Here is a 26,976-nt window from a genome sequence, read left to right as displayed (position 1 = left end):
TTATGAAAGGATTAATGATATTGTCTTCATATTAGGATTGCTTAAATGTAATAATTTCGGAAGGAAACGTTAAACGTCTGTATTTTTATTGGCTCAAACATGGCGGCTCTCCTGATCAGGCTGTTGAGAGCAAGGATGTAAAACAGCGACATGTTTGGGAGGCAGCAATGACTTGGACGACTCAGGACTGATTACGGTGTAAGTAAACTCTGTAAGAGATGAGAATGTCAAGTTTGCAGCGTTTCGTGAGTTTATAAATTTCGAGCTGTCTGTGAATAAAACGTCTTTCAGGTGAATTCAGACGACTTCATTTATTTCAGCAATTGCTTTCAAAAAGTTAACTTCAAAATTTGTAGGTTTATTGCACAGTGTGAAATGTTTCTGATTTTAATAATTATACAAAATGCTGATTAAAAAAAAATACAAAATGTGACTATTAACCAATGTGAAAGACCGCTGACTGACTTAAGGACTTAAAAAAAAAAGTTTTTCAACAAAAGCCATATTAAAAAAACTTGAACAAAAAATAATCTTGCCAATTTAAGACTTGATGTAAAGTTGTCTTTAATCAAGTTAAATACATTAGTTTATTCTTTGACATTTGAATAAAATAATAAAAACACATTCTGGAGAGTTATTGCATGTAAGTTGTTACTGATTTGCCACATAGGTTTGTTGCTTTGAATGGGAAGTTTAGTGGAAAGAAAAACTGGTAGAAAAAGCAGCTTGCGATTCTGAACCGAACCTCTAAGCTGAAACAGAGAGAGCCTCCATGTATCATCCTGGTTGTTTTGTTAGAACATCTTGAGTGTTATATCCAGTGGTGGTAGCTTTGCTAATGCTAAAGTGCTACACCAATACAGTATTTAGCTGAAGCTAACTCTAAAGCGCTAACTTCAATTAAAATAATATCTGCCCTTGAAAGACTACAACCCTTCAGCACCAATTTAATCTTATTATAAGTTTATCTGACTTTTTTTGTTTGTATCCTGTTGCATTATGATGTGTTTTTCTTGTTTGACATAAAGTTATTGAGAAAAAAAAGGAGAGGAAACGGAACTGCTGCAAAAGTAGTTTTCACCCCTTTCAAAATAAGAGTAAACGTTAAACTACTTGAAAAATTCCTAGCAGTAAAAAAACTAAAATTCAACATAGATTCCAAATTTTGTTCAACTTAAAGTTTATGAAAGTCACGTAAATTAGCAAATTTAGCTGGAAAAATTCACTTAGTAAAAGCAAAGATAAAAATTAAATTTAGTGGAAGTTTAAAGAGTTAGCAAAAATTAGCTCTGGTGTTAGCAGCTTAGTGGAAGCATTACCACCACTAGTTAGTTTTCCAGCTCCTTTACTGGTTAAGTAAAAGTTTAAATTGAAATATATATTTTGAAAAAATCCTGGTTATATGTAACCCTAACCCCAACTTTCTGAGAAATGGTTCAAAAATAAGTTTTACTTTTTGAACAAAATTGCTAAAACAAATTGACTTTATATACCCTTATCTAAAATCAACCTGTGAAAATGCTGTGGGTCACTTTTGTTTATTTTTTACAGTCAACAGAATCTACTGAGTTTTTCTCCTGAAGACATGATTTGTCTAGAAAATGTTTCCACTCATCATCCTCTGCTTTTTGCTGTAAGAACCCACAATGTGACGGATGCTGGATAAAAACAATGCAGAAAACAAACATAATCTCAATTCTGTAGGTATAAAGAGATTTTTTAATCTAGTTGTGGATCCACAGTCGCGTGGATTCACTCTAAAGTGCAGATCCTGCGGCGCAGCAGTGTCAAGGTAGGGAGGAGTTCAGTTTCTCACCCTCTGTATCCAAACAAAACATTTATTATGCTTCCTTGAACAGATTAGGATAAGTCTGTGGCCTATTCAAAACATGACAATTACATTTTTCTGCACAGAATCACTCTATTATGAGCTGCTTTTGGACCTCTAGCCACTTTAAATCCAAATAAGCTGCTGCTGGCCACGCCTCCAACTCAACGTTTACAGTTACACATCAAAGTGGCTACAAACGTATGCGCAATTATACAACATTAGATCTTTGAAAAGCATTAGTAGAGCCTCCTGCACAACCAACAAAAATGCAGCAAGCGGTTTCTGGACGGTAAGTCAGCAAAACACTTGTCTTGTCCAGGATCCATTGCCCAGCAGTAAAACCATCTGATCAAACGGGCTGGAACTCCGCTGGTGTTGCTAGGAAACAGGCGAAACTCCGCTGGTGTTGCTAGGAAATGGGCGAAACTCCACTGGGGTTGCTAGGTAATGGGTCTATTGATTTGTGAAGTTACATTCCGGAGGTTTTTGAAACGGCTCATTTTCCAGACACCAAAAAGCATAAACTTATTGTCAAAAATCGTCTGGTTGGGGTTTGTTTTAGCCGCGTTGGGTTTGTTTTAGAAGCAGTTTAGACCCAAACGGAAGTACAAAAATATGCAAAAATGTGAATTTTGCATAATATGTTCCTGCTAAGTACATGAGTTGTTGCCATTAAGTCCCATTGTTTGTGTAGAAAGAAAACGCCTTTACTGCCGTCCCTAACTCTGACAAAGTCGCATCAGAGCTGTGACCAGTAGCACGGTGACGCATCCGCTGCGGCCGGCGTGCCGCCCCGAGCCGCCGTTGTGACGCTGCTGAGTCTGCTCGGCGTCATCGTCCCCCCGGCTGCGGTCGGACCGCTGACTGCTGGACGAGCACTGGACCAGGGGCATCTGGTAGGAGCTGGCTCTCTTTTCGGGGCGGTCCGGGCTGGCGCCGTCGCTGGGGCGCTGGCCGTTGTAGAGCAGGTAGCGGCCGTGGGCATCCTGCTCCATGCGGAAGAGCTCGTACTCCGTGTGGGGGAGCCGGATGCCGAGCGCCACGCAGCCGTTAGTGACGGTGACGTCCTGCTCCACCCCGACCTGCCATGAGCCCTGAACGCCGCACTCGTTGCCGTTGAAGACGTTGAGGAGGGAGGTGGTGGCCAGATCCATGGGCGTCACTCTCATGTGGTTCACTAGAGGACAGACACACAGGAGGAATCAGCTCTCTGTTGAGTTAATCTAGGCTAAAACTGAAGTATTTGGAAAAATGCAGCCTTTATTTGTTTATTTGTAATTTTTGTTGCCTGAAAGTTGTACCAGCTCACTGAAAAAACTAAATCTGGCAAAATATTTTGGTTTCTAGTGCAAATAGTTTAGTCAACTAGATTAAGACAAGACTAATTTTGAATTAACTTTTCTGCAATGTATATAAATAGAACTTAGACGATTAATTAGATTAATTGTGATCAATCATTTGCTGAAATAATCTAATAATAAATCAATAAGCTGTTAGTTTTTACAAACTCAAAACAAGCCTTTTTCTGTAAGAACAAAATAGTCAAACACAAAAATAACACAGCTAACTTTTTAACAATATATATAAGTAGGTCTGGAACGATTAATCGTGATTAATCAGTAATTGAAACAACTGTTAGCTAATTTAGTAATTGGTTAATCGTTAACAGGCGTAGAGAGACCCAACAATGGCCATTTGCTGAATAAATCACATTCTTAGGGCAGTAATTTTAGTTATGTGATTTTTTTCTGACAATCGGATAAAAACAATTGGCACATTCTGCAGATTTTTTAACCATTTAAGCCTTTTACACATCATTAGAAATAAATTTGAAGTTTCAAACAAATAATTTAATTACCGGTACCTTTTAGAATAAGAAAATAAACATTTTAATTTCCAGAAATGCAATAACATTTCGTTCCTTTAATGTTCAGATTAATGACTTGTATCAAAGGATGCATCTGCAACTAAAAAAATACTCTCTACTAATCTGTTAGCAGACAAAAACAAAAATACTTAAGATTTTGTGTTTTTGGAGAGATTTAGTTTCAAATTCTGTAAAAAAAAAAGTTTTATGAAGAACCTTTTCTTATCCAAATATTAATCAATTAATCCAAAAGTAATCAACATATTAGCCCTACACTGTGCTGATGTTAGCAGAAATGGCTGAGCTTTTCATGTTAATGTTAGAAGTACTTTTTTTAGGTGTAGGTTCATCTACAGCTAATATTTATCCATAGTGGTTCATATTGATTTTCCAAACTCAAAATTAAATTTCTAGACATCATACTCTCTACGAATCCCAACATTTTGGATCTTCTAAACGTAAAGATGCGTCACATAGGAGCATCTTTACTGCAGCTCCGTCTTGAGTAAGATTTGGTTGGGAAATACGACACCAACCAGTCGAACGCCTTTCTTCTCTTAATTACAAACGAAAGTAAGAAGAGAAGTTTGCAAACCTTTGAAGACAAAGTCAGTCCCTCCCATGACGCGGGTGGAGGCCAGGCCTCGGCTGTAGCGGCCCTGGGCGTAGATGGTGAAGGTTGGGTGTTTGCAGGTGGGGTCGGAGTAGTGGTAGTAGTGGCCCTCCCAGGTGTGGTTGCTGTCGTGGAAGACGAAGTGGCGGGTGAGGAAGAGGACCTCGGGCCGCACTTCGCAGCGCTGGCTGACCCACTGGCCGTAGAGGCCCACGGTGAGGTCGGCCCGCGGCGGCAGGATGGGCGGGTGCAACTCGTCCGAGCGGTAGATGATCCGACAGACGATGCAGCCGTGGTCGTGGTTCTGGAAACAAAGGCATGATGGGCTCAGTTAGTCAAGATGGAAGACAGTTATTGTGATCCAACATGGAGGCGAGTTATGTTACTGACAAATAAAAAATGCTTTATGTATTCTTAACTTTTACTTTTTAAACTTTAATATTAAATACATACATTGACTATTAAAAAATTTTGTTCTGGTAGAAAGGTATCATTAATACAACAAACTTTAGTTTAACCTAGTAGACTTGGTTCATTTTCAGCTGGTGCGATTCTCTTTCACATTGCACTGTGTCAAACAAACCAAACTAATTAAAAAAGCTGTTCCCCTCCTCGCCTGTTGGGGCACTGCACCAATGACCATTGAAGAAAATGACATGAAAACCTCTGAAGAAGACATTGAGCAGAACTTCTTTCTTTACAAAATGTAAACAAAAATGGAGTCAGATTTTAGTGATTGTTTTGGTAAAAGGCCACGAGACATTTCCAGCGCTAGTGATAGACTCACACGTTTGTTTTGATTGTATTTACCCAGAATGCCCTGCACTATAATCTGTTTCCTTTTGAGCGATCTCTGGTCCGTTTGGTGTTCACATATGCATTCAGACCACACCAGAGTTCATTTCAACCAAATCAAATCAAGTGTTTTCACACTTGGTAGTCCGGTAGACTCTGTTCAGTTGCAACATATGTTACATTTTCAGCTGGTGCGGTTCTCTTTCACACTGCACTATCAAATGAACCATACTAATTCAAAAAGATGTTCCCCTCCTTGCCTGTGGGGGCGCTACACCAAGACCCACTGAAGGAAACACAAAAACCTCTGAAGAAGACAACTTTCTGCTTCACAAAATGTACGCAAATATGTAGCGTCAGATTTTAGCAGCTGTTTCTATTTTACAAACAATTTCTCCACTCCACTAGTGCTAGACTCACGTATTTGTTTTGGTTGTATTTACCCAGAATGCCTTGTGCTTTAGTGTGCTTGCTGCTTTTGGAGCGGTTTCGAAACAAACTGAGACGTTGGTTTTAGGCGGACCAGAGTTCACTTTGTGATCCGATTACTCATTCACACCTCCCCAAACGAACCAGACTTTCAAGGAAAAAAAAATTGGATTAAACTATTAAATATACAATTTATTATTGTTGTTATTATTATTATCATCATTAGCTATCTCTGGAAAATAAATTGATTTACTTGCATGTAAAACACCAACATGTATTTGTTTTACCCTATTGGAATTTAATTGTTAAGACACATTTTTACACCCTAACTTTGAGCAAAGTGTGAGAAGTTGGCTGAGTTTTTCTCTTTTTTTTTTTCCTTCTTACTATCATTTACCATTTGTCAGCTTTATTTTTGTATTTATGGTGTTTTTATAAATCAATCAATTTCCTAAAACACCTCTGGCTGAAATAACGCCAAGGATTTGCTTCTTCTAGCCTTCTAGCGGTCTCTGGCTTCGGCCAGGGAAAAATTTGACACACTCTTCACTTTCGGCTCTGACATGTTTGGGAGGTTTCTTCTATGTCCAGCCTGTTTCTCCTGTGGATGAGATCAAGTTCCAGGCTTTGACTCAGACCAGGTCTTTCCAGTTCCAGGCAAGGAACAGAAATGTGTTTTAAAAGTGTCTACTGTTGTGAAAGTCCAGATGTAAAGGTGCAATTCGTTCCTGATCTCATCTGCACTTTAATCTGGACCTTGAGACAGATAAGAGCATTTACTCAACAGACCTCAACAGATTTAGAGGGGATAAGCAGATTTAAAAGATCAGAAGTAGGAAGGTGCCAACGCCTTAAAAACAAATAATAAAACCTTAAAATCAAATCTAAAGCTAACCAACAGCTAGCCTCTCCACTCCAGTAAGTCGCATAAATAACACCTTCAAGATAACCATTAGGTGATTTATATATTAATTTATCAATCAAATCAAAGCAGGTTTGATTGTTTACCAAATTACAATCAGTCCTCCAGTTTTTAGCAATTCTGCGATTGTAGAAATTCACACAAAATCAACAGCATTTTTTCTTAGATTAATCTAGGTTTTTTCAAACTAATTATCAACTTTTCTAACTCAAACTTATTTTTTTTTTTTTAGCAAATCTCAGATTAATATCAACATTTCCGAATTTTTTTCAAGCAAATTTTCACTTTTTCAAACTCAGAAATTTACTTGTTTTTTTCTAGAAAATTTCTGAGACCAATCAAAAAATGTCTGAGTTTTTTATAGCAAGTTTTTGACAAGTCCAGTCAAAAGTTTCGACTTTCAAACAAAATATGTTTGTTTTTTCTAGAAATTTGCTAAGATTGTGCTAAAAAATTATGAGATTTTTCTAGCAAGTTTCTGAATTTATGAGAGTATGCTCAAAATTTTTGAGGTTTTTCAAGCAATTTTTTAAATTTTAGAGTTCAGAAATTTTCTTGTTTTTCTTGAAATTTTACATGATTATTCTGAAATTTTCAGATTTTTTTAGTGCAGGTTTTTGACTTTTTAAGCTCAGAAATGTAAGTGTCTTTGATTAATCTAAAAATTTCCTAGCTTTTTCTAGAAATGGTTTGACTTGAAGTATAGAAATTTCTTTGTTTTTTGTGTGTTTTCTTTAGAAAAGTTCTGAGATTATTCTCAAAATTTTTGAGATTTTTCTAGCAAACGTTTGGAGTTCAGAAATTTACTCATTTTTTATATAAAATTTCTGAGTTTTTGGGCGGAAATGTATTCTTTTTCTCTAATATTGCCCTAATATGGCATCATGGAATGTGACGACAGAAAAGTGGGGAGCATAACAGGAAAAAAACCTGCAACATGATGGAAAAAAACTTGCAAATATGTTGGGATGCATAAATCCATCACCAGCGTGCGAGAGTTGAAAGAAGAAAACTCAGATAAAGATCCAGGTTCGCCTCAGAGTGATCGCATCCTGTCCAGATGTCTGGATGAAACGGTGAAGCCTTAACACCACGAGTGAAACCGAAGGTCGCCGTGATGCAACATCATCAACATGAACATACTGTTCAGATAAAATCATGTCTGCTGCACCAACCGGACAGCTGCGGCTTTCCAACTGCAGAACAACTGGAAGCTTTCAAGTGCTACAAAAGAAAATCTCTTCCAAAGACCCAACTCCCATGAGGCTGGTTTGACTCCGTCACTGCAGGGTGGGTAAGGTTTAATACCCAACCTCCTAAACTCGGTCACTGTTTTCCCAGACAACCTGTCTGCAACGGGGCTTCAGGAAGAACAAATGAAAAGAAGGAAAAGGGAGGAGAGAAATCTGCGGATGAGATATTCCCAGTGCAGCTCCATAAACGCCTCGGAGTGAGAAGTTAATGAGATGACTGGGATTAAAACGTTCTGGATATTTGTATTTTTTTTAAATGGTTGTACCACCATCATGGACGCTCATGTGAGCAAGAGTTGATGCAGAACTGCAGGAAATCAAAAAACAAAAACAAACGTTTGTTCTGGTTGCATTGTAATCCTGTCAGCAGATGATAAATAAAGAATAATACTGGACTGTTTGTGGTTGCATTTCCCTGGAGACTTGGCGGAAATATTTTTTATTACTAAATAAAATAATTCAGTGAAGTGTTAAATCCAGCTGGGAGGAACTTTGACAAGTTTGTTTTTTTTCCAGATTGCAAATAAAAATGTTACAGGCACAGTGACACGGTTCCAAATGAGCCGGTTTGTTTTCTTTAGCTTTTGTGAGGATTCTTCTTCGTTGGTTCCAAGTTTATTCTTCCACTGAGAACATCTGGACGAAACCTGAGCAGAAGGCATGATGGGAAAATGACAGACCAATAAAACTATGGGAAATGTAAAAAGGAACGATGCTTTTGGTTAACGTTGAAAGAGGAAATGTATTTATTTTTTTTAGGTGGGCGTTTAATGTGCTAAATGTCTGATCATGATAAGATTTTGATTGATCATTTTTACAATAAATACAAATTAATGATGCTTGAAAATATACACAGCTGTTCACATTGTTGCGATTGCTATTTTCACAATTTTTCCCCACTGTTTGTTCAACAAAGGTGAATGAATACATACCAATAATTCAAAATAAATATGATTAAATGCATTTTAGTGAAACTAATCACACCTCTTTATGTGACTGGTGTCCTAAAGAAACATATTACAAATGGGAATATTTTTCTAAAGCAGTATTTTAAAGAAGGTTACCTATAACAGAAGTATTGTCACGTTTATTGATAACACAATAGTCCATAGCGCCCACACCTAGTTCTAATGTTTGTACTCTTGCTTATAATTTGAGATAAACGTCTTTTCCCGCCAATTTAGTGATCATTTCAGTGTATTTACTCGTCTTTCTCAAACTGGAGGTCCGCGGGTGCCCTCTAGTGTTCAACGAGGTACTGCATGTACTGCACGTTTATTTGCCGTGACGTCAGAGCAAAGTGTGACGCTACCGCTAGCTAGCTTACCAAACGATTCCGTTTAAAAGTAATAATGGATAAATGGCTTAAAAAGAAACGCCGGAGATACCAGTGAAAAGTTTTAAATTATTAATAGGAATGCAGATATTGGTCTTAATATATACGGCCTTTCTTTGTGTTATTCCCGGGGCAATTTCTAGTTAGGTGGTCCGAAACAAATCACACTTCTTTGTGTCTCTGGTGTCCTACATAAACATATTACTAATGGGAATGTTTTTCCTGAGCAGCACTTTTAAAAAGTTACCTAAGAAAATCAGTAAACGCTGGTTTACTGCCATCATCAGACTGAAGGAGCACGACGACAGCTAACGGTCAAATTTAATTTAAAATGGTTTAAATCTCCAGGAAAAGAGAAGTGACGCCGATGTTTCAGAGTTTATTTGTGCCTCTCTCTTGGACAGAGTCATTGACTGAATTATTGCTTCCAATATAACTCTGGACTTTGGTTTCCATTTCCAACAGAAAGTACCCCCAGCACTACGTCCAGCTGGGCTGCTGCCAAGACCAATGGCGATATGGTCTTGTTTATGTTTGGCTGAGTCTGTTTCTACATGGAACAGTAGGTGGCGCTATTGCCAACAATAACTGTGTGTTACTACTGGTCAAACATTTCTGTTATGTTGCATCTTTATTAAAAAGATGAAACAAATTGAGGTTTTCCTTTCCCATACATAATACATGAATGTTTGTGATTTTTCTCATGTGAACTAAAAAACAGAAGTTTAAGGAAACTACACAGCTTTTCCTTTTAGAAAAATCAAATACATCCATCAAGAAGAAAACGCATAATGACCAGCATTATTAATATAGGTGGTTAAAGTAGATAACTTAATATAGCGTTGGCATAAAACAAAACGTTCTGAGTACAATTAGTAGTTTGACCAAAACATTAAAATAATGTTTTTTTAATTTCAATTTCTTTTTTTTAAAACTTCCAATTTGTTTGAAAACTGTGACCTTCAGGTGATGAAACTGAGGCGATGTTAGCTACATTGTTTGTAGCTAATTGTGTCTGTAAGATCTTAATTTAACAAGAATAAAATTTTAAAATTTCCACTTCTGGAAACAATTTTAAAATGTCCAGTTTTACACCCCAAACTGCAAGAAGATAAAAAACACTAAGACTGATTTTATTTTTGGAATTTTCAAAGTTAATTTATCATAAACGAGCCTGACGCAATAAGCAATAAATTAAAATGAGCTAAATAATTTTCATTCTGATGATTAATCAGAATGCTGATGATGCCGAAAATTGCCGATGATTGACAGCAATTTTATCAACAGAGACTTCGTAAACCATTTCATTTATGGTTTCGGTTGAGTGTGGTTTTAATTTCTGTTTTATTTATCGTTTTTAGTCGTCTTGTTAATTTATTTCTGGGATATTTAACACATCTTAGTTCATAAAGTTAAAGTTTATTGCTTGAAGGTGTTCTCAAAACAAAATTATTGATTATTGCAATAATTTCTGGGACAATTTATCATCCAGTAAAATTTGTTATCATGACAGGCCTACTTATTGTGGTAACCTTTTATTTAAAAACCTTTTTAAAAAATCGTAAATAAAAAATCTATATATTTTTGTACAGTTTTGACTTAGTTACTGCTTTGAATATTTTGTTCTTCCATCAAATAACCTTTTTTATACTCCTGTTGACGATTAATCGATTCCTCAATTAGTTGACGATTATTTCAATAATCAATTAATCGTTTCAGCCCTAACTGTAAACCATCTTGTTTTCTCTGTTGCAGATTATTGTGTTATCATAAATTAAATTAAGAAAATATCTATGAATTATGCTGTTTTAATAATAATAACATTTTATAAAATGTACTTTAAATGCTACAAAATGACAATAAAAGCAATAACCAATATAAGAATAATAAAACTTATTTAAAACATCATAAGATTTAATTTATTAATTGAGCTTTGTAAGATATAAACTAGAAACAGCAAACAAACTTAATGAATAGCCAGGTGAATATTAAAAACTACATTAAAAATAAAATTTTTTAAGTAATGCAGAAATAAAGTGAATTTCTAACCCTAATTTCATTTAAATAGAGTCCCGCAGGTCCTTAGAAACAGTATTTTTTTCAAATATAAATGATTTCCAGTAAAATTTCTGAATGTAGGCGACAAAATAAGAGCAGCGGTTGCGACCCAGAATAGATGATTACAAAGTTCGTCTCCCTCGGTGACGTAGCGCTGCAGCCGGGCGAGAGAAAATGAAAGAAACAAAATTCTCTCTTGCATCACCGCCGAGTTCCACCCAGTAACCACAAATGAACATACTGGCACCAGCAAGGGTTCTGGGGTGGGACCAGTTCTGGGTACAGCAGCTTAAAATTAATGGATCGGATCGTCACTAAAAACCCCCGAGTAAAAATGAAAAATGTTGCAGCTTGAAGAGGAGGGCGAGCCGAGCAGCAGAGCCTTTTTAATCACAAAGAAACAAGACAATTAGAAACAAATTTACTGTTTGTTCACAAGATTAAGCAATACTTTCTGTATATGAATAAAGATTAATAGGATTTTAAGAAAACATGGATTAGTTCATGCATTTGAGCTTAAAAATATAACTGGAAAACATATCCAGATAGGTTTGTTGTTGAATTAAAATGTTAGCTTAACGTCGTCTGTGCTGAGATAAATCTAACTCCATTCATTACTCTTTTTTTTTTAAAGAGGCAGTATTATGTGTTTTCAAGGCACACAGTGTTACTTTATAGTTAAATAACCAGGCCTGTCACAATAACAATGTTTTCTGGACGATAAATTTTCAAAAAAGTTATTGCAATAAACGATAATGTTGTTGTTGTTTGAGACCATTTTCAATAAATATAATGGTAATAGAATAATAACGCAAGAACACATTCTCAAAGATGAATAAACTTTAACTCTGGAACTGGAAGACATTAAATATTCAAAGTGAATAGAGCAACAGAAACAACAAATAAAAGTAATCATACAGTCTCTGTAAACAAAATTGTCCTTCAAAAAAAGGGCTAGTTGAAACCAAAACACTAAATTGAAGACTTTCATCATCCAGTTTTTGGTAGAAACAGAGAAAGGAGAAAAACTTTAAAAAGTTTAAAAAAGATTAATTAATTTATGACAGGTCTACAAGTGACTTTCAGGCCTTAAAAAAATGATATATATATATATATATATATATATCAAATATGATTTAAAATACATTTTACTTTACTCCTCTATTATCGCTCTAACAATGTTTTTTTTAATCAACATTTCATGAAGAAGTAGCTCATATAATAAGCTCAGCAGATGTTCCACCAAGAGTTTGCTAATTGCTGCTGGCTAGTCTGAAGGAGCTGAAGGAAGAAGGGCTGCTCTGTAAGGCAGAAGCTTGGTAGATCATGGGAGGAGTTGTGCCTCGGAGGCGGAGCTTGGTCCACCCGGGGGTTTTCCACAGCTGAATGGTTGCCATGGAGATTAAAGGACTTCTCAACACTCCAGGTGTGTTTTTGATGAGTGGATAACATTATAACATGATGTAAAGCTCAAAAAAGTAAATTTTACATATTGCTGCTCCTTTCACTTCAAGGCAAATTAACTTCCTCTTGGCGTTCATGACTGAACCGAGGGTCAGGTTTGGAAACACTCTTTGTCTCGAGCCTGAAACCAGACCCAGTTTTCTGGAGTATTTAACGCAGATTCTACGAATGTGGCGTGTTTAATTGGTCCCAGAGATATTCCCCGGCTTCACACTGCGCCTCTTCAGGTCAAAGGGGGTGTCAATACGGCTGTGGTCTTTTCGGCTCAACAGGGAAGACCGTGTGATCCTTCCACGCTCTGATCTGCAACACCGAAGCCCATTATCCCGGTGGAAAGGGTATTTATTTAGACATCTGGCTCCGGCAAGATTTCATTGTATTCTTGGCGGACTGTGACAGTGAAAACATCACTCAGGAGTTTGTAGCCAGCAGGGAAACTCCCGTTCAGCAATGTAAACAGAGAAATTACATCCTGTCAGCACAGCAGAAGCTTTGGATTTGAGATTAAATCAACACAGTTTCTGCTTAGTTTATATTAACATACACTAACATACGGAGTTACTGCAATTCCTTTGCATAAAGGAAGAAACTTTGGTGGTGAAAAGTGAGATTCTTCTGACATTTAATGACACCAGGGAGAGCCTTCCTCAATTTATTTGAACTACATATTGAAGATATTAAACAAATAAGTTCATGAACACTTTCATTTCAATCCTTAAAGACACAGTATGTGACTTTTATATATTTTTTTTTTACTTATTTGTTAAAACTGTCATGACAGTTTAGTATGAAATTACATTTATGAAAAGATTGAACTAATCTGCCTTCTCCCATTCCTAACTACAGTAGATACAACCAATCAGAGTGGGTGTTAGCGCTGTCAATCATGCTTGTGTAGGCGCAGCTCACACTCTCCCCTTTCCATATGTTAGGCTATGTTAGGTCTTGGATGTTCAAGCCAGTTAGCATGATCATTCAAGCTAACTTTTAGCGAAGACTAAATTCAAGTTAGTCTTCGCTAAATCCTGGCTAGCATTTAAGCTAATTTGAATGCTAGCTTCAATGCTAGTTTATGGATAAACATTGTCATTATTTATTTACAAATAACAATATTTTTGTTTATCTACCAATGATAAAAAATGACCGTCCATCATTTTATTCTTTTACCAAAGAGTAAATTCAAGTTAGCTTCATAGCTTCAATACTAGTTAGCTTCAAAACTGGTTTGTATTGAAGCTAACGAGGTTCAATGCTAACTAGTTTTCAACCCAGCTAGCTTCAATGTAAACCAACATGGGTTGAAAGCTAGTTATCATTCACCCAGTTAGCTTTAGCTAATTACCCTGAATGCTGGTTAGCTTGAACTAACATTCAAGACAGTTACTTCAGTTATGAATAAATAGCGTCATTGTTTATCTACTATTATCTTTGTAAAGGTTACATGCCCCAGTTTTAATGGTCAACATGGCTACTGGTTATGGAAATGCAGGTAAATCCATCCTCAGTTAACTGGATATAATCAAATTTGTTTAAAAAAATATCCAAATAAAGACCCAAAAACAGCACAGGTCACCCTTTTTTTTGTTTTAAGAACCAACCTTGGCGTTCTGCAGGGGGATCTGGTAGCTGGACGGTTTGTAGTAGAGCCTCTGCGACGGCTCAGTGTGGATGTCTCCCAGGAACAGCTCCTCCACCAGGTGATCCAGGTTGTGATGCAGGTACTGCTTCTCCACCCGCAGCAGCTGCAGCTCGTGCATGGTGAAGTTCAGCTCTTTGGAGCAGTCGAAGCCTCCCTCTTCGTTCCACAGCTCGTACATCACGCCGGGCTCCCAGGGGCCCCTCGCGGCCCCCCTGCAGCTGCGGCCGAGCCGCTCGCTCAGCTCTTTGGCCTTAGCGGCGGTGTGAGGCACGGTCTGGACCTGGTGGAGTTGGTACTCTGCCTCTGTGCCGCCCCGGACTATCCAGGAGGCCTGGCGCAGGCGCAGGCGGCCGCTGATGACCAGCGTGTAGGTGGGTTTGGTGCAGTGGTTGTCTTCGTAGTAAAACTGGTGGGCCTGGAAGGTGTTGTTGGGGTAAAACCTGTAGGAGCGGGTCAGAAACTCTGGGCCAGGTCTGACCTCACAGCTGCAACAAACACACAGGAAGTCACATGAAACTTATGAAAGTTCATGTTCAAAATTACATTACAGTCCACATTTTTACCCAGAGCATGAATTAAAACTAGGGATGAAACGATTAACGGTTTAATTGTGATTAATTGATTATTGAAATAATCATCAACTTAGTAAATCGATCAATCGTTAACTGCAGTATACAGACAAAAATAACGGACATTGCTTAAAACTAAAACATTGCGATATTTTAATGCGTTGCTTCATGCGTTGCTATGAAGGTAAGTATGGAGGGCCAAAAGGGCCAAAATTAAATAAATGTTTTAGGGCTTTAAAGATTATTAAAGTAATCTTCAAGTAATTTAGAAAATCGATAAATCTTTAGATGGAGCACATAGACTAAAAAAAATCAACAATTAAATGATTTAAATAAATACATACATCATTAAATAATTAATTAAATTCACCATAAAATAAAAACTAAAACTAGCTTGTGTTTGCAAGCTAGCTAACCTTTCCAAAAACTAGCATTTGGTGCTAGCTAAATGCTAGTTTGGAAGCTAGCTGTATTTTAGCATTTTATTGGCTAAAATACTAAAATATAGCATTTTAGACTTAGACTTAGACTTAGACTGACTTTATTGTCATTTTACATGCACAGGGTGTATACAGAACGAAATTTCGTTGCATACGGCTCAGGACAGTGTTTTGAGCTTCCAATGTTGTGAGATTACTCCAGAATAAAATAAAATACAGTATAAAATATGAATATAAATCTAAATATAAAATATAAAGTGCAGGACTGACAGTAAAATAGAAGTTATTTAGCTCTGTACATGTGCAAGGTATATGTGCATTAATATAGTCTAAAATGCTATATTATTGCATTTTAGCCAATAAAATCTTATTTAAAAAGCAATTGAATTACTAGTCTATTTGCATCTTTTAACATTTTTAAAAAGGCTCAAGTGGTTAAATGCAAATTTGTAGATTGTGCCATTTTTTAAAACTCTAATGAGTCGATTTATTGTCAGGATAATTGATAGATTAATCAATTGGTAAAATAACCATATCTTGCAGGCCTAATTCAGCCCTTTGTGTAAAATAGCTAGCAGGAAATCCAGCTAACCTAGTGGACACCCAGTGGCCCTCCACGTCGGGAGGCATCTGCACGGTGATTCGGGCTCCACTGTGGAGATGCTTCAGCATGTGGTTGCATAGCGAGTCTCTGGACGAAGGACCGAAGGTTTTCTTCAGAGAGCGATGACTGGAGTGAGGCAGAGAGGAGCCTTCAGCCCAAACTGAGGGAAAAACAACACAATTACATTTAGACTGACATCACTATGAACTATGGAAGCACAAGGAATAAATTGGTGGAAAAACCCCCCCTAATTTTCCAAAAATTAAATCTTCAAAAACAGAAAACTCAATTAATCAATAAAATTGATTTATCACCCAGTGCTCAAAGCAACTGTGGGGTTTTATGCTCTACTAAATTAACTGTGCAGGACTCATAAAAGGTAAATTAGAGCAAAATCAAAAAATGAAAGGACCATTGTTTAAAGCTTTACTCGTGGTTTTAATTGACTGAGCTGTTTTGAACTTCTTTTGAGTTCTTAATTTAATCATCTTAAACCAAGCAGACACATCAGTGACGCCTCTTCTAAATGAAAAATGTGTCTGATCAAGATGAATAAACAGTTTAAAGCTTTATGTCTGAGTTCTGCTGGCCCGCTTTCCGTCCAACCAAACGGAAAACAATAACCTCAGCGCTGGAATGAGCCTGTCGGGATAAAATGTCGGAAATGAAAGCATTTTCAAAGCCCACAGACAAAGACCAGCCCTGAGGCTCACATTCCTCTCAGGTTTTATTCCATGTAATACCCCATATCATAAAAATCTACCTTGAAATATGAAGACTTGGCTCTAAACTCTTTCTATCAGACCTGACTCGCCTGGAAGTATCATCCAATGCCCTGGAATGCCACTGCAGGTTGCTCTGTGTTTTTAATTTGAGACTAATGAGGCAAGGACGGACAAAAAACCCATTTTATTAAAAGAAACCAAAAGCCCAGAGAAAGCCGAAGCTGCCTCCAGTTGTTTGACACCAAATTGGCCTGAAAAATAAACAAATCAAAAAGCAATATAGTTTTAAGAAGCTGCACTGTTTGTTGTTTGCACCTCCAAACTATTTCAGAAAACACAAATAATGATAATATTAATGTAAACTAAGCGTTTTCACACCTGTTAGTCTGGTAAATTCAGTTCAATTGGGGACCAAAGTTGTAACATTTGTGACATTTTCAGCTGCTGTGGTTCTCTTTCACACTGCACTGAGTCAAACAAACCAAACCCTTTGGAAAACCTGTTCCCCTCCTCACCTGTGGGGGCGCTGCACCATGAACCATTGAAGGAAATGACATATAAAACATCAGAAGAAGACATGAGCACAACCTTCTTCCTTTCCTTTTTCACAAAATGTAAACAAACATGAAGTCGTGTCAGATTTTAGCGTGTACAAGATTTCTTTTTTGTCTTTGTTCAAAGAGCCATTTCTTCCTGTAGCGCTAGATTTGTGCGTTTGTTTTGGTTATATTTACCCATAATGCCCTGCGCTAGTCCACTTCCTGCTTTTGGAGCGGTCTGCGCTCCAGTTGGCTTTCACATATGCATTCAAACCGCACCAGTTCACTTGCAGGTTTACTAAATTTTGCATTTTTGATCTGCATCAGAGTTCTATTATACATTCACACTTCCCCAAATGAACCGGACTTTCTAGACAAACGAACAGGAATTTGATTAAAGCGAACCAAGCAGAGCTGGTGTGAATGGAGTTGTGATAAGTCAACACATTTTTACTCAAGTAAAAAGTAGCCATAGAAGAAGTTACTCAAGTAAGAATAAAAATGTATTTGGTAAAAAGGAAACTCAAGTACTGAGTAACTGATCAAAACATAATTTAATATTTAAAAATTACATTCTCAGATGCACCAAAAGATAAAATTATGTGAAGATTTTGATATTTTAAATAATTCATATATATAACATAATTACAAAATAAGAAAATCAGGCAAAATAATTTTTTTCCAAATCAATTTCTATCAAAAACTGCAGGTGTGTGTCTGTGTCTGGTGAATTTTTGGTTAAAACATGTTTGTTTTTCATTCAGTGGGTAGAAAATCCAGTAAAAATACTTCATAACGGGGCGTGTTGTGGTGGAGTAGGGGATAGCACGACCCACTTTTGGAGACCTCGACTTGGCCGTCGCAGATTTCAGGACCTGGCAACATTTGCTGCATGTCTTCCCTCCTCTCCTTCCCCCTTTCCTGTCAGCCTACATTCATATAAGGGACACTAGAACCCACAAAAAGACCCCCTGGAGGGGAGAAAAAAAACTTCATAATAAAATCATTCAAGCAAAAGTAAAAAGTAGTAAAAATACTCCTAAATGTATTTTTCCCCCCCAAAAGTTACTCCAATAAATGTAACTAGTAATTACTCAACTCAGTTTAGGAACAGAGCGTGTCAAAAGCAAATGCGGTGGATTAGCAGTGTTAGCCAACAGCTGATGGTGTCATTTAGGACATGTTACTGTGGAATATTGTCTCTGTTTCCTGGATAATTAGATGTTAGCATGACAGTCATACAGCAACAGTCTTCAGTCAGAGGCCTTTTTAGAGTCATTGCAAGACTGACTGCTAGTGGAGATCCACAACAACTGGATGATAGAAGTTATGATAACATTTAATTTCCTTTAGGGTTAAATAAAGTATGTTTGTAACTGAATTGTCTTTATCATGGTAATAAAGCTGATTGAAATCTGATAAACTGAACTGTAAGTGACAGAAAAAAAATAAAATATTAAAGTGGGCAAATTAAAATACAGCATGGAAGTCCAACTGGGAGCTTCTGGTACCAGAACCAATCAGATGCAAACATGGAACTCGTCAAAATGTTTCTCGATCCTTGACTATATATTGTTTTTATGACTTCTTCTGTTTTTATGATGTAAAGCACTTTGAACTGCCATATTGCTCAAAATGCTATAAAAATAAACGTGACTGACATCAGCAATGCGACAGAAATCAGCAAATATCAATAATCGATTACAATAATGATTTTAGTAGTTTTCCTTAAAACAATTATTTAAGTAGTTTATTGTATTAATTACTAAAAAATGGAACTTTCCGCACATTTTCCATTTAACCATTTACACTTTTAAAAAATATTTTTACATAAAATATGCACTAACATATTAGTAATTTAGTGTTTCATCATTTGTAGGAAATGCGAAACACTACTTCTAACATCAACAAAAGCTCAGCTCTTTCTGCTTGACTTATCAATATGGTGTATGGATAATTTATTGACTATTTTTTGGGATTAAGTGATTAATAATTGAATTGAAAATGTGCTTACTAGCATATTTTTTTCTGATGAAGCTAAAGCTATGTTGGCTGAGGAGTTTTAGGTGGAGCATAATTTGAGACAAAGGTTGTTTTTAAATTTTAAATGCAAAATTCATATATTTTCTGTAAAGTTTTTATTTAATTACCGCTCTGAGTTTGTTGTTATTTTACCAAATAGATTTTTTTTGAGTCTGCACACTCTAACAATTAATCAATTACTAAATTAGTTGACAACTATTGTAATAATCGAGTCATCACAATTAATCGTTTCAGCCTTACTTCACATACCTTTAAGAAAATTCCCTATTTTTATTACTTCCCTGTCGTCTGAAGCGTCTAATCTTATTTTCTGGCAAATAAGTGGAATATTTTGTCTAATTTATCTCCTTAAGCTGCGATCTAAAGTTAGCAGCACTGCCCAAACCTACTAAAAATCTCAGCATCATAATGAGATGTAAACCAGTTTTAAATCAGAGTAACAAATCTTTTTACGTTAAAGCCAAATGGGAACCAACTCCCAAATGGGAACCAGACCGACTGGGATATAAATGAGGAAATGATTATAAGGAGCCGATACGTTCCCCGTTTGAAGTCTCATGCGTCTTCCTCAGGTGACGGATGCACCGGAGAGCGGAGCGCCATCTTTTTTAACTTCTCTCTCGTCATTAAGGCAATAAACATAACAACTGAGACGTTTTCTGCTGCTGCTGCTTTCCCAAGCTGTTGCACTCTACCTCGAATCAAAGAGACCACAAAACTCCCAGAGCTCTAAACCACAGCGAACATTTCCAGTTGGCCTGATCCCACTGGTGAGGTAAGAGCACTGGGAGCTCTGACAGCAGCCGAGTCAAAAAAAAAAAAAAAAGTCCAAAGAGCCGGAGTGGGAGCCACACAACGGACTTTTGTTTGTTTTATCTCAGATCAGGGAGAAAATGAAACCAACTTTAAAATATTTAATTTATTGGCGATATTTAGACTCTACTGGAGTTCAAATGATTTTCTTTAAAGGGGACCTAATGTGTAAAATTTACATTTTTCATGTTTTTTTTATTTTCTTGGGTCTCAGCTGCTTCCAAAAACAGCTCCAGCTCTTAAAAAAAATCCACACAGCCATTTCTTGGCAATAAGTTCATGTTTTTTGGTGTCTGGAAACGAGCCGTTCCCAGTCACAGTGTTACCTAGCAACTCCAGACAAGTCCAGCCTGTTACCTAGCAACCCAAGCTGAGCTCCAGTACACTTGGTCAATTGGTCTGTTTTGTTGTTGACTTCCCATTCAGAAACCACTTGCTGCATTCTTGTTGGTGGTGCAGGAGGCTCCACTTTTGCTTTTCAAAGATGTATGGTTGTATAACTGCATAATTGTGCATCTGTCTGCAGCCATTTTCAGGTATGAGTGTGAACATTGATTTGTGGGCGTGGCCAGCGGCAGCTTATTTGGATTTAAAGTGACAGGACATCCTAAAACATCTCATTCTGAAAGGACTAAAATCTCATCAATATCATTTAAAAAAATATCAATAAATGTTTCCAGAGGTCAACAAAGGTCAACCTGCAAGTCCACGTTTATCAAATCAAACAAAGTACAGAGAAAATAAACTGTGCTACATTTGTGCAGCAAATGTTTTGTGTCGTTATAATTTTTAACATCTATATGAAAAAAAAGGTTCCAGGGGTCACCAGGGGTCAACATGCCATTCCGAAACAAAATTGATAGAAATTAATTTAGCTACGTTTGTGCAGCCAAAATGTGATAGACACAAAATTTGTTTGATTTTGTAAATGTGGGGGCACGGATTGACCTTTGATGACCTCTGGAAACATTACTTAGATTATATTAGATAGAACAGAAGGGCCGGCTGGCCAGCTAGCTAGGTAGACAGATAAGGTCATCAGTTGTTTTTTATATTGTTAGCCAGGTTATTCACCATTCCTGAATTGTAGTCATGGCCAAACAAAATCATTTCAGGGGCCACAAATGGCCCCATGGCCACACTTTGAACACCGTCGAATTAAGTATTACATCTTCTTCTAAGATTTGTACGTCTTCTTGTACAAATTTTCTTTAAATAGAAAAATTACTCTGAATTTACGATGTCAAATTTTTTTTTTTTACCCTATTTTACTTATTTTGAATGTTCTTTCTGGTTTATGTTTTTAAACATTTTTTGCTTCCTGTTTTTTAATCAACATTTTTATAGCAATAATTACCAGAAAAGTGCCACAATATAATTTGTGAATTTAGATGCAAATGTCAATTAAAATTTGAATATGCATTTGTAGTTATTACAGAACAAAACATGCAGATGTTTGTCTGGTTTTTATTATTTTGATGCAAATAATAAACATGAGCGAGTTTACTGTTCACGTCAAAGCAGATGGAATAAAAAAGTTTCTGTTTTGAATTAAATGAGCACAAAAAAATGTAACTTTAGCAATAGAAATAAGACATAAAAGCTAGATATCTCATTTTACCACATTAATGTCAACTCGAGGCCTCGTATTGACCCTCCTCTCCCATCTCTAACACGTGTTTGCACAGAAACAGATGCTTCTCTGGCTGCTGGGTGTTTGGTCTCAGAAAACCACTTGAGCTGAATCTTCACTGCTTTTATAAAATCTGAAAAGTGAAGCCCCATTTGGACTCAAATTTATTTAGTGTGGACTAAAATAACATTGTCTGAAAAGATTAATTTAGGCTCAAAAGACTGATTCAGCATTTCAGTCTCTCAACGTTCCCATCAAATATGCGGCATCAGATTTTTTTTCACGACAACTAAAGCAATAAAAAGTTAAACGTTTGGTGTTTTCATCTTACAACACACTAATAAAGGCTAGATGTAGTTACAGCAATGCAGACCTTTTTATTAGAAAGATATTTTTTCATTTCTTGGTTGGATATTTTTGCTTTTTGAAGATTTCATTCTTGGAAAATTGTGTAATGTTGCGTCACTAATGTGTTTCCACTGTTCAGAGTGATGTCATCGCGCCCAGGGCGGCCATCTTGTTTTCACAAACAGCCATTTATTTATTTGGAATTTGAATTTAGATCAAGAAAAAGACAAAATATAATATATATGTGTTTTTTTCTTTTTTTACACAAATAAAGTCAAAATGTGACAATAATAAAATTATATGACAATAAAGTCCAAATATTAGTGGAATGAATGAAAGTTTTTGAGATTAATTATCTATGCTTTTTTCCATTAAACAACTTTTTTTTGTAACTTTAATACATTCTCTTGGTAAAATTGCATCTTTATTCTGCTATTATTATGACTATCTTCTTGTAATTAAACAAAAATTACCATATCCTGGCCCTAAAACTACATTGTACAACTCACAGAAGCAATGATTGAAAGAAAAGCCACTTTAAAAAAATATTTTCTGTCATTTCGTTTTTGGAAAAACTGCACAAAAATGGATTAAAATTGGGAATTGGATCCATTATTCTTAAGTCATATTATCCAGCCCTGTTTAAAGGTTCATGAAAATATGACTTCACAGTTTGTTAATCTTCCATTTCTGCTTTTAAAAACACTCTGCATGTGAGCTCTGAGGTTTTTCTCCTCCAATAAATTCCCAGCACATTGTAATCCACACTGACAGACCATTTTTGTTGCCGCTGTGAAAACCTGCAATAACACACCACTTAATTGAGACTTTAAGGCACTGAAACACACTTAAGAATAAGTGGAACGCCGAGGCGTCCTTTTTATCTCCGGCAGTTCTTTAAGTTTGCTGCCAAAACGCTGCTTTGTACTGTCATCTGCAGCAGATGGAGCGGGTCAAGGGTAGGCCCATAATCCAGCGCCGCTCAGACACGGGTTTTATCAGGAACGGATGTTTAAAGTGGCTCTTAACCCGCAGAGCTTTCATCTGCAGAACTGCCTGGTGATGCCCTCTGACCTTCCAACATGACTCACTGAGGAGGCGTTATTATTCAAACCTGCTGATAAACAGGTGCAACAATCACTAGTTTACTGCTGTAGTTCAATTCAAGGGTTAAATCGCACACAAACTGACATATTTCAACCATTTCTTGTGGTTAATTAAGCTTTTTTAGAAGATTTTAATCTTACACATTACTAAGAAAAGATTTTGAATACAAATATGTCCGCTTGATGAAAAAAAATGTCCAGTGAACTGCACTAAATGCTGAGTCAGGGGGCTCGTTTTACATGAATTACTGCGGTCCACTCAGTGAAACAAACATATTTGGTAACCGTGGAGACCGCGGAACCGTGGTAGCCGTGGAAACGCCAGACTTGGCTAGAAGCTGATTAAAAGCGTTTGAGTTGAGCAGGAAGAATTTGGGGCTGCGGGACAGACACCAGTAACCATGAACCTTCATCAAAAAGGCACTGTAGGGAGTACCAGAAGTGCCAAAAAAAAAAAAAAAGAGTATGGATTTGAGGGGCTTTCTTTTTTTACCCACAAAAAAGTGAATGGATTTGTTTTACTTTTTTGTTTTTACACTGAATTTCCAAAAACATTTTTTTAAAGCAATTTTAGACATGTAAATATAAGTTTAGTAAGTGAAAACACTGGAAATCCCCAGTTTGTAGATGGTGCCAATGGCAAAATGCCTAGGTATTTTTTTTTCTTTTACTAAAACTTCTGTAAATTGCTGTATTTTACCTGAGTTTTATCTATCTTTGCACAGACAATGTGAATGTATGTTTTACAAATGTCCGTAACCTTATTTATAATATTTATAAAAGGTTAAGACTGTATTACTGTATAATGCAAAAAAAAAAAAAGATTTCGAGTGGCAAAAGTATCCAAATTATTTTACGTTCTATCCTTATTTTCTCTGAAACTATAGCAGCTGCTGTAATTTTGATACCAAGATTATTGGAATAGAGAGTTTTGAATTGCACAGGAAACTATATTTTTTTTAAACACATATTTCAGAAAATCTTATGGGGCTTTGCATTGTTGGATTTGGAGTCTCATCTTCCTCTTGACAACATATATATATATATATATATATATATATATATATATATACAGAGAGAGAGAGAGAGAAAGAGAGAGAGAAAGAGAGAGAGAAGGAAGGAAGGATTATTTACCCAAATAATAACAGACAGGTGCTTGACAGCCAAATAAACAGGTGTGGAGATGAAGTAGGACTGATTCATTTTCAGCTTTATTTATTATGTAAACATAAATTAAACAAGCATTTCACCACCATCCGTATCTTCATCAGGGCATCTGTTTGTGCACATTTTGCCAACACATTTTTACTTCCACTAAATTTCCCATTAGCATACTTGGATACAGCTCTCTAAACAGTCTTTAGCAATTACTTTTTGTGGTTTAGCCTGCTTGTATTGGTCTGCTGGAGAACCACCTCAGCAGTCTTCATTATGACTGTTTTAGCCATAGTAACATTTTTGTTTTAAATTTTTTTTTTTTTACGAGTCTCATGTAGTATTTTAGTATAAATTAACTATTTCAATAATATCTCTGAGGGCAATGAATTATTACAACATACAAGCTTCACTTTTTGAATAATTTCTACTTTTCTACACATATTAAGTTATGGGAATTACAGGTGGATAAAGTGGAATTTAAGTCTCTTCTTTGTTGCAGCAAATCAAGATAAATTAAAATAAAAGTGATTAAAAAATAAAGTTTGTTACCTAAAAAAGCGACAAGAAACACTGCAGGAGTAAGCTCCATTTCTCCAGCCTGAAAGCAGCTTCTCAATAGACAGGTTTGCTCTGTTTCCTCTTTAGTTATTCCCGCAGAAATCCCGGTTTAATCCAGAGTTTGGAGCAAATTCTCCTTCGAAATCCGAGCATCATGGCAGAAAACAAGCCTCCCGTTGGGCAAGAGATAAAAACCATCCAAGGTTCGCAGGAAAATACGCGCACATAGGAACCAAAAGCGAGTCCAAACGCTTTTCAGCGCTGCAGCGTTTTAAATGAGGCAGCTCGGTGGATGGTCGCGTCCTTCATGCGCCCCGCGCCCCGGAGGAGTGTTTCAAAAGTGAGTCCAGACACCGGAGTCATCGCCCCGCCCGGGGAGAGACTCGAGGGGCGTGGAGGTTGTACTTTAGTGCCCCATTTGAGGTCCAGACTGTGACGGGGAAATGGTACTCATGTTTCTGTGGCGGCACAGGAAAAAAAAAGTGCAGCGCTATCGACTTGTGATAATTCTATGGAAGTCCAAATGTGCCAGAATTCGATAAATTAAATTCGGACTGATATACACAATCAAATTTTAATTGACACATGCGTCTTAATTAATTAGTTGCTTGGCTTAATATGTTGTGGTACTTAAAAAAAAAAAAGAAAAAACAAGTTATTGCTATAAAAATGCTTATAGAAAAACACACAGAAGCAAAACATGTATCACAAAACAAACAAACATTTAAAACAAGTAAAAAATAAATAAAATTGACTTCATAAAAATTCAGAGGAATTTTTTTTATTGAATTAAAACATTATTTGTCTATGGTTGGCAAAAAATACTTCATACATGTCATTATTTGAAAATTCTTGCAGTATTTATACTTAGACCCACGAGTGATTTGAGAAAACTTTGCTGGATGTTTGTGGTCATTTATAATATAAAATTAAACTGCAAGACAAAAAGCTTAGCTATACAAGAGGAATACTAGGCCAGACTAAGAAATATTTTTAAAATAAAGTCATAATAATATGAAATGAAGTCATAGTTTTTCAAGAATAAAATCATATTAGAAAAATAAAGTCAAAATAACACAATAAAATAGTAATGATGAAAATACAGTCATAATATTTCAAGAATCAAGTAGTAATAATATGACTTTATTGGAAGTCATATTAAAACTACAACTTTATTTTTGTATTATTTTGACTTTATTGTCATAATTATATTACTTTTTCCTCATATTTTTATAGAATACATTTTGCTTTAGCTTATATTATCCATTTGATTTTTTTTGTGTACGACTCTCACCTTTAAAAACACATGCAAATTTGCACCACTCTTGAATTATATTTAGCGGCCGTAAAAAAAACACTTCAAGGGCCACAAGTGGCCCACGAACTACAATTTGGGCACCCCTGATTTAAGGCACAACTCTGGAAAGAAGTGGATTTTATCTTCTGTTTCTGATCCAAACACATTTTGTGCGATGCGGCGCTGGGATATTGTTTGCAGTGTGAGGTCTAAGTGCATGTTTTCACTCAGACACTGAAGTCCGGGAGACGGAGGCCCCACCAATTCAAAAACAGTATTTCATGTGATTAACCTCTAATCCTCCTCCTCCTTAATCAGAAGAGCAAAGCTCCTCTGAGGGACTTCTAATTAATTTCCATTCTTTGGAGTCTTAAACCCCTCACTGCCGCCTTCCTTGGTCCTTGCTACGCTCCGCAGTGTTTGCTCTTTTTACTCTAATCGTGGGTCCTCGCTCTGGGAGACTGATTCCAAGCTTACAGAGTCCTTCTTTTCTCATTCACCGGAAAAGCCGTTGAGCAAGATCCGGACAAATGCGGGATTTAGAAGGAAGCCCATGAGGGGTATTAATAAGAAGCTCTGCATTGAGGAGAGGCTGGAGGCTTGTTCTGCTGTGCTGACCCCTCTGTTGTCCTCTGTGGCTAATCAAAGCATCGCTGCACCCTCTTTGTGCTGCAGCAGGAATGAGATCTACATGAGGTGGAAATGAAGCGGCTTTGATAGTCAAAGTCCCTCAAAGGGACGGTAAGCCACCCGAAAACCTGCTGCATTCGGGTCAAACATTGTCACAGAAACTCAGTTGTGCTGATTATGAGTTTGCCTCTGATTGATGGATTTCTCTCCAACATGTTTTTCGCATTAAGCCGTCTTCATTAGTGTCGCCAAACATGCCAGCGCAGACGAATGTGTGCGGGGACATTTCAAAGCTGCTGTCTCTCT

General features: G+C 36.7%; 1 protein-coding gene across 1 annotated transcript; it reads right to left on the bottom strand.

The window, feature by feature from the left end:
- Positions 1 to 292: 292 nt before the first annotated feature.
- Positions 293 to 25,076, bottom strand: LOC114146607 (protein APCDD1). The gene is made up of 5 exons (XM_028020847.1): positions 24,735 to 25,076; positions 15,809 to 15,980; positions 14,167 to 14,692; positions 4,294 to 4,615; positions 293 to 3,008 (listed from the first exon to the last, which is right to left on the bottom strand). The coding sequence occupies exons 1-5, from the start codon at positions 24,772 to 24,774 to the stop codon at positions 2,551 to 2,553; spliced, it is 1,518 nt and encodes a 505-aa protein (XP_027876648.1). The 5' UTR covers positions 24,775 to 25,076; the 3' UTR covers positions 293 to 2,550.
- Between the last annotated feature and the right edge of the window lie 1,900 nt (positions 25,077 to 26,976).

This window comes from Xiphophorus couchianus, chromosome 6, assembly GCF_001444195.1.
Source record: "Xiphophorus couchianus chromosome 6, X_couchianus-1.0, whole genome shotgun sequence".
NCBI lineage: Eukaryota > Metazoa > Chordata > Actinopteri > Cyprinodontiformes > Poeciliidae > Xiphophorus > Xiphophorus couchianus.
This window is presented reverse-complemented; position numbering and strand designations above follow the sequence as displayed.

Bases quoted from the DNA above. Each gene is read 5' to 3' on its own strand.
- LOC114146607 (XM_028020847.1), bottom strand. From the start codon at position 24,774: ATGGAGCTTACTCCTGCAGTGTTTCTTGTCGCTTTTTTAG. The intron at 15,981-24,734 runs GTAACAAACTTT...TTTTTCCCTCAG, and splicing joins GTTTCTTGTCGCTTTTTTAG to TTTGGGCTGAAGGCTCCTCT. The intron at 4,616-14,166 runs GTTGGTTCTTAA...CTTTGTTTCCAG, and splicing joins TCCCCCTGCAGAACGCCAAG to AACCACGACCACGGCTGCAT.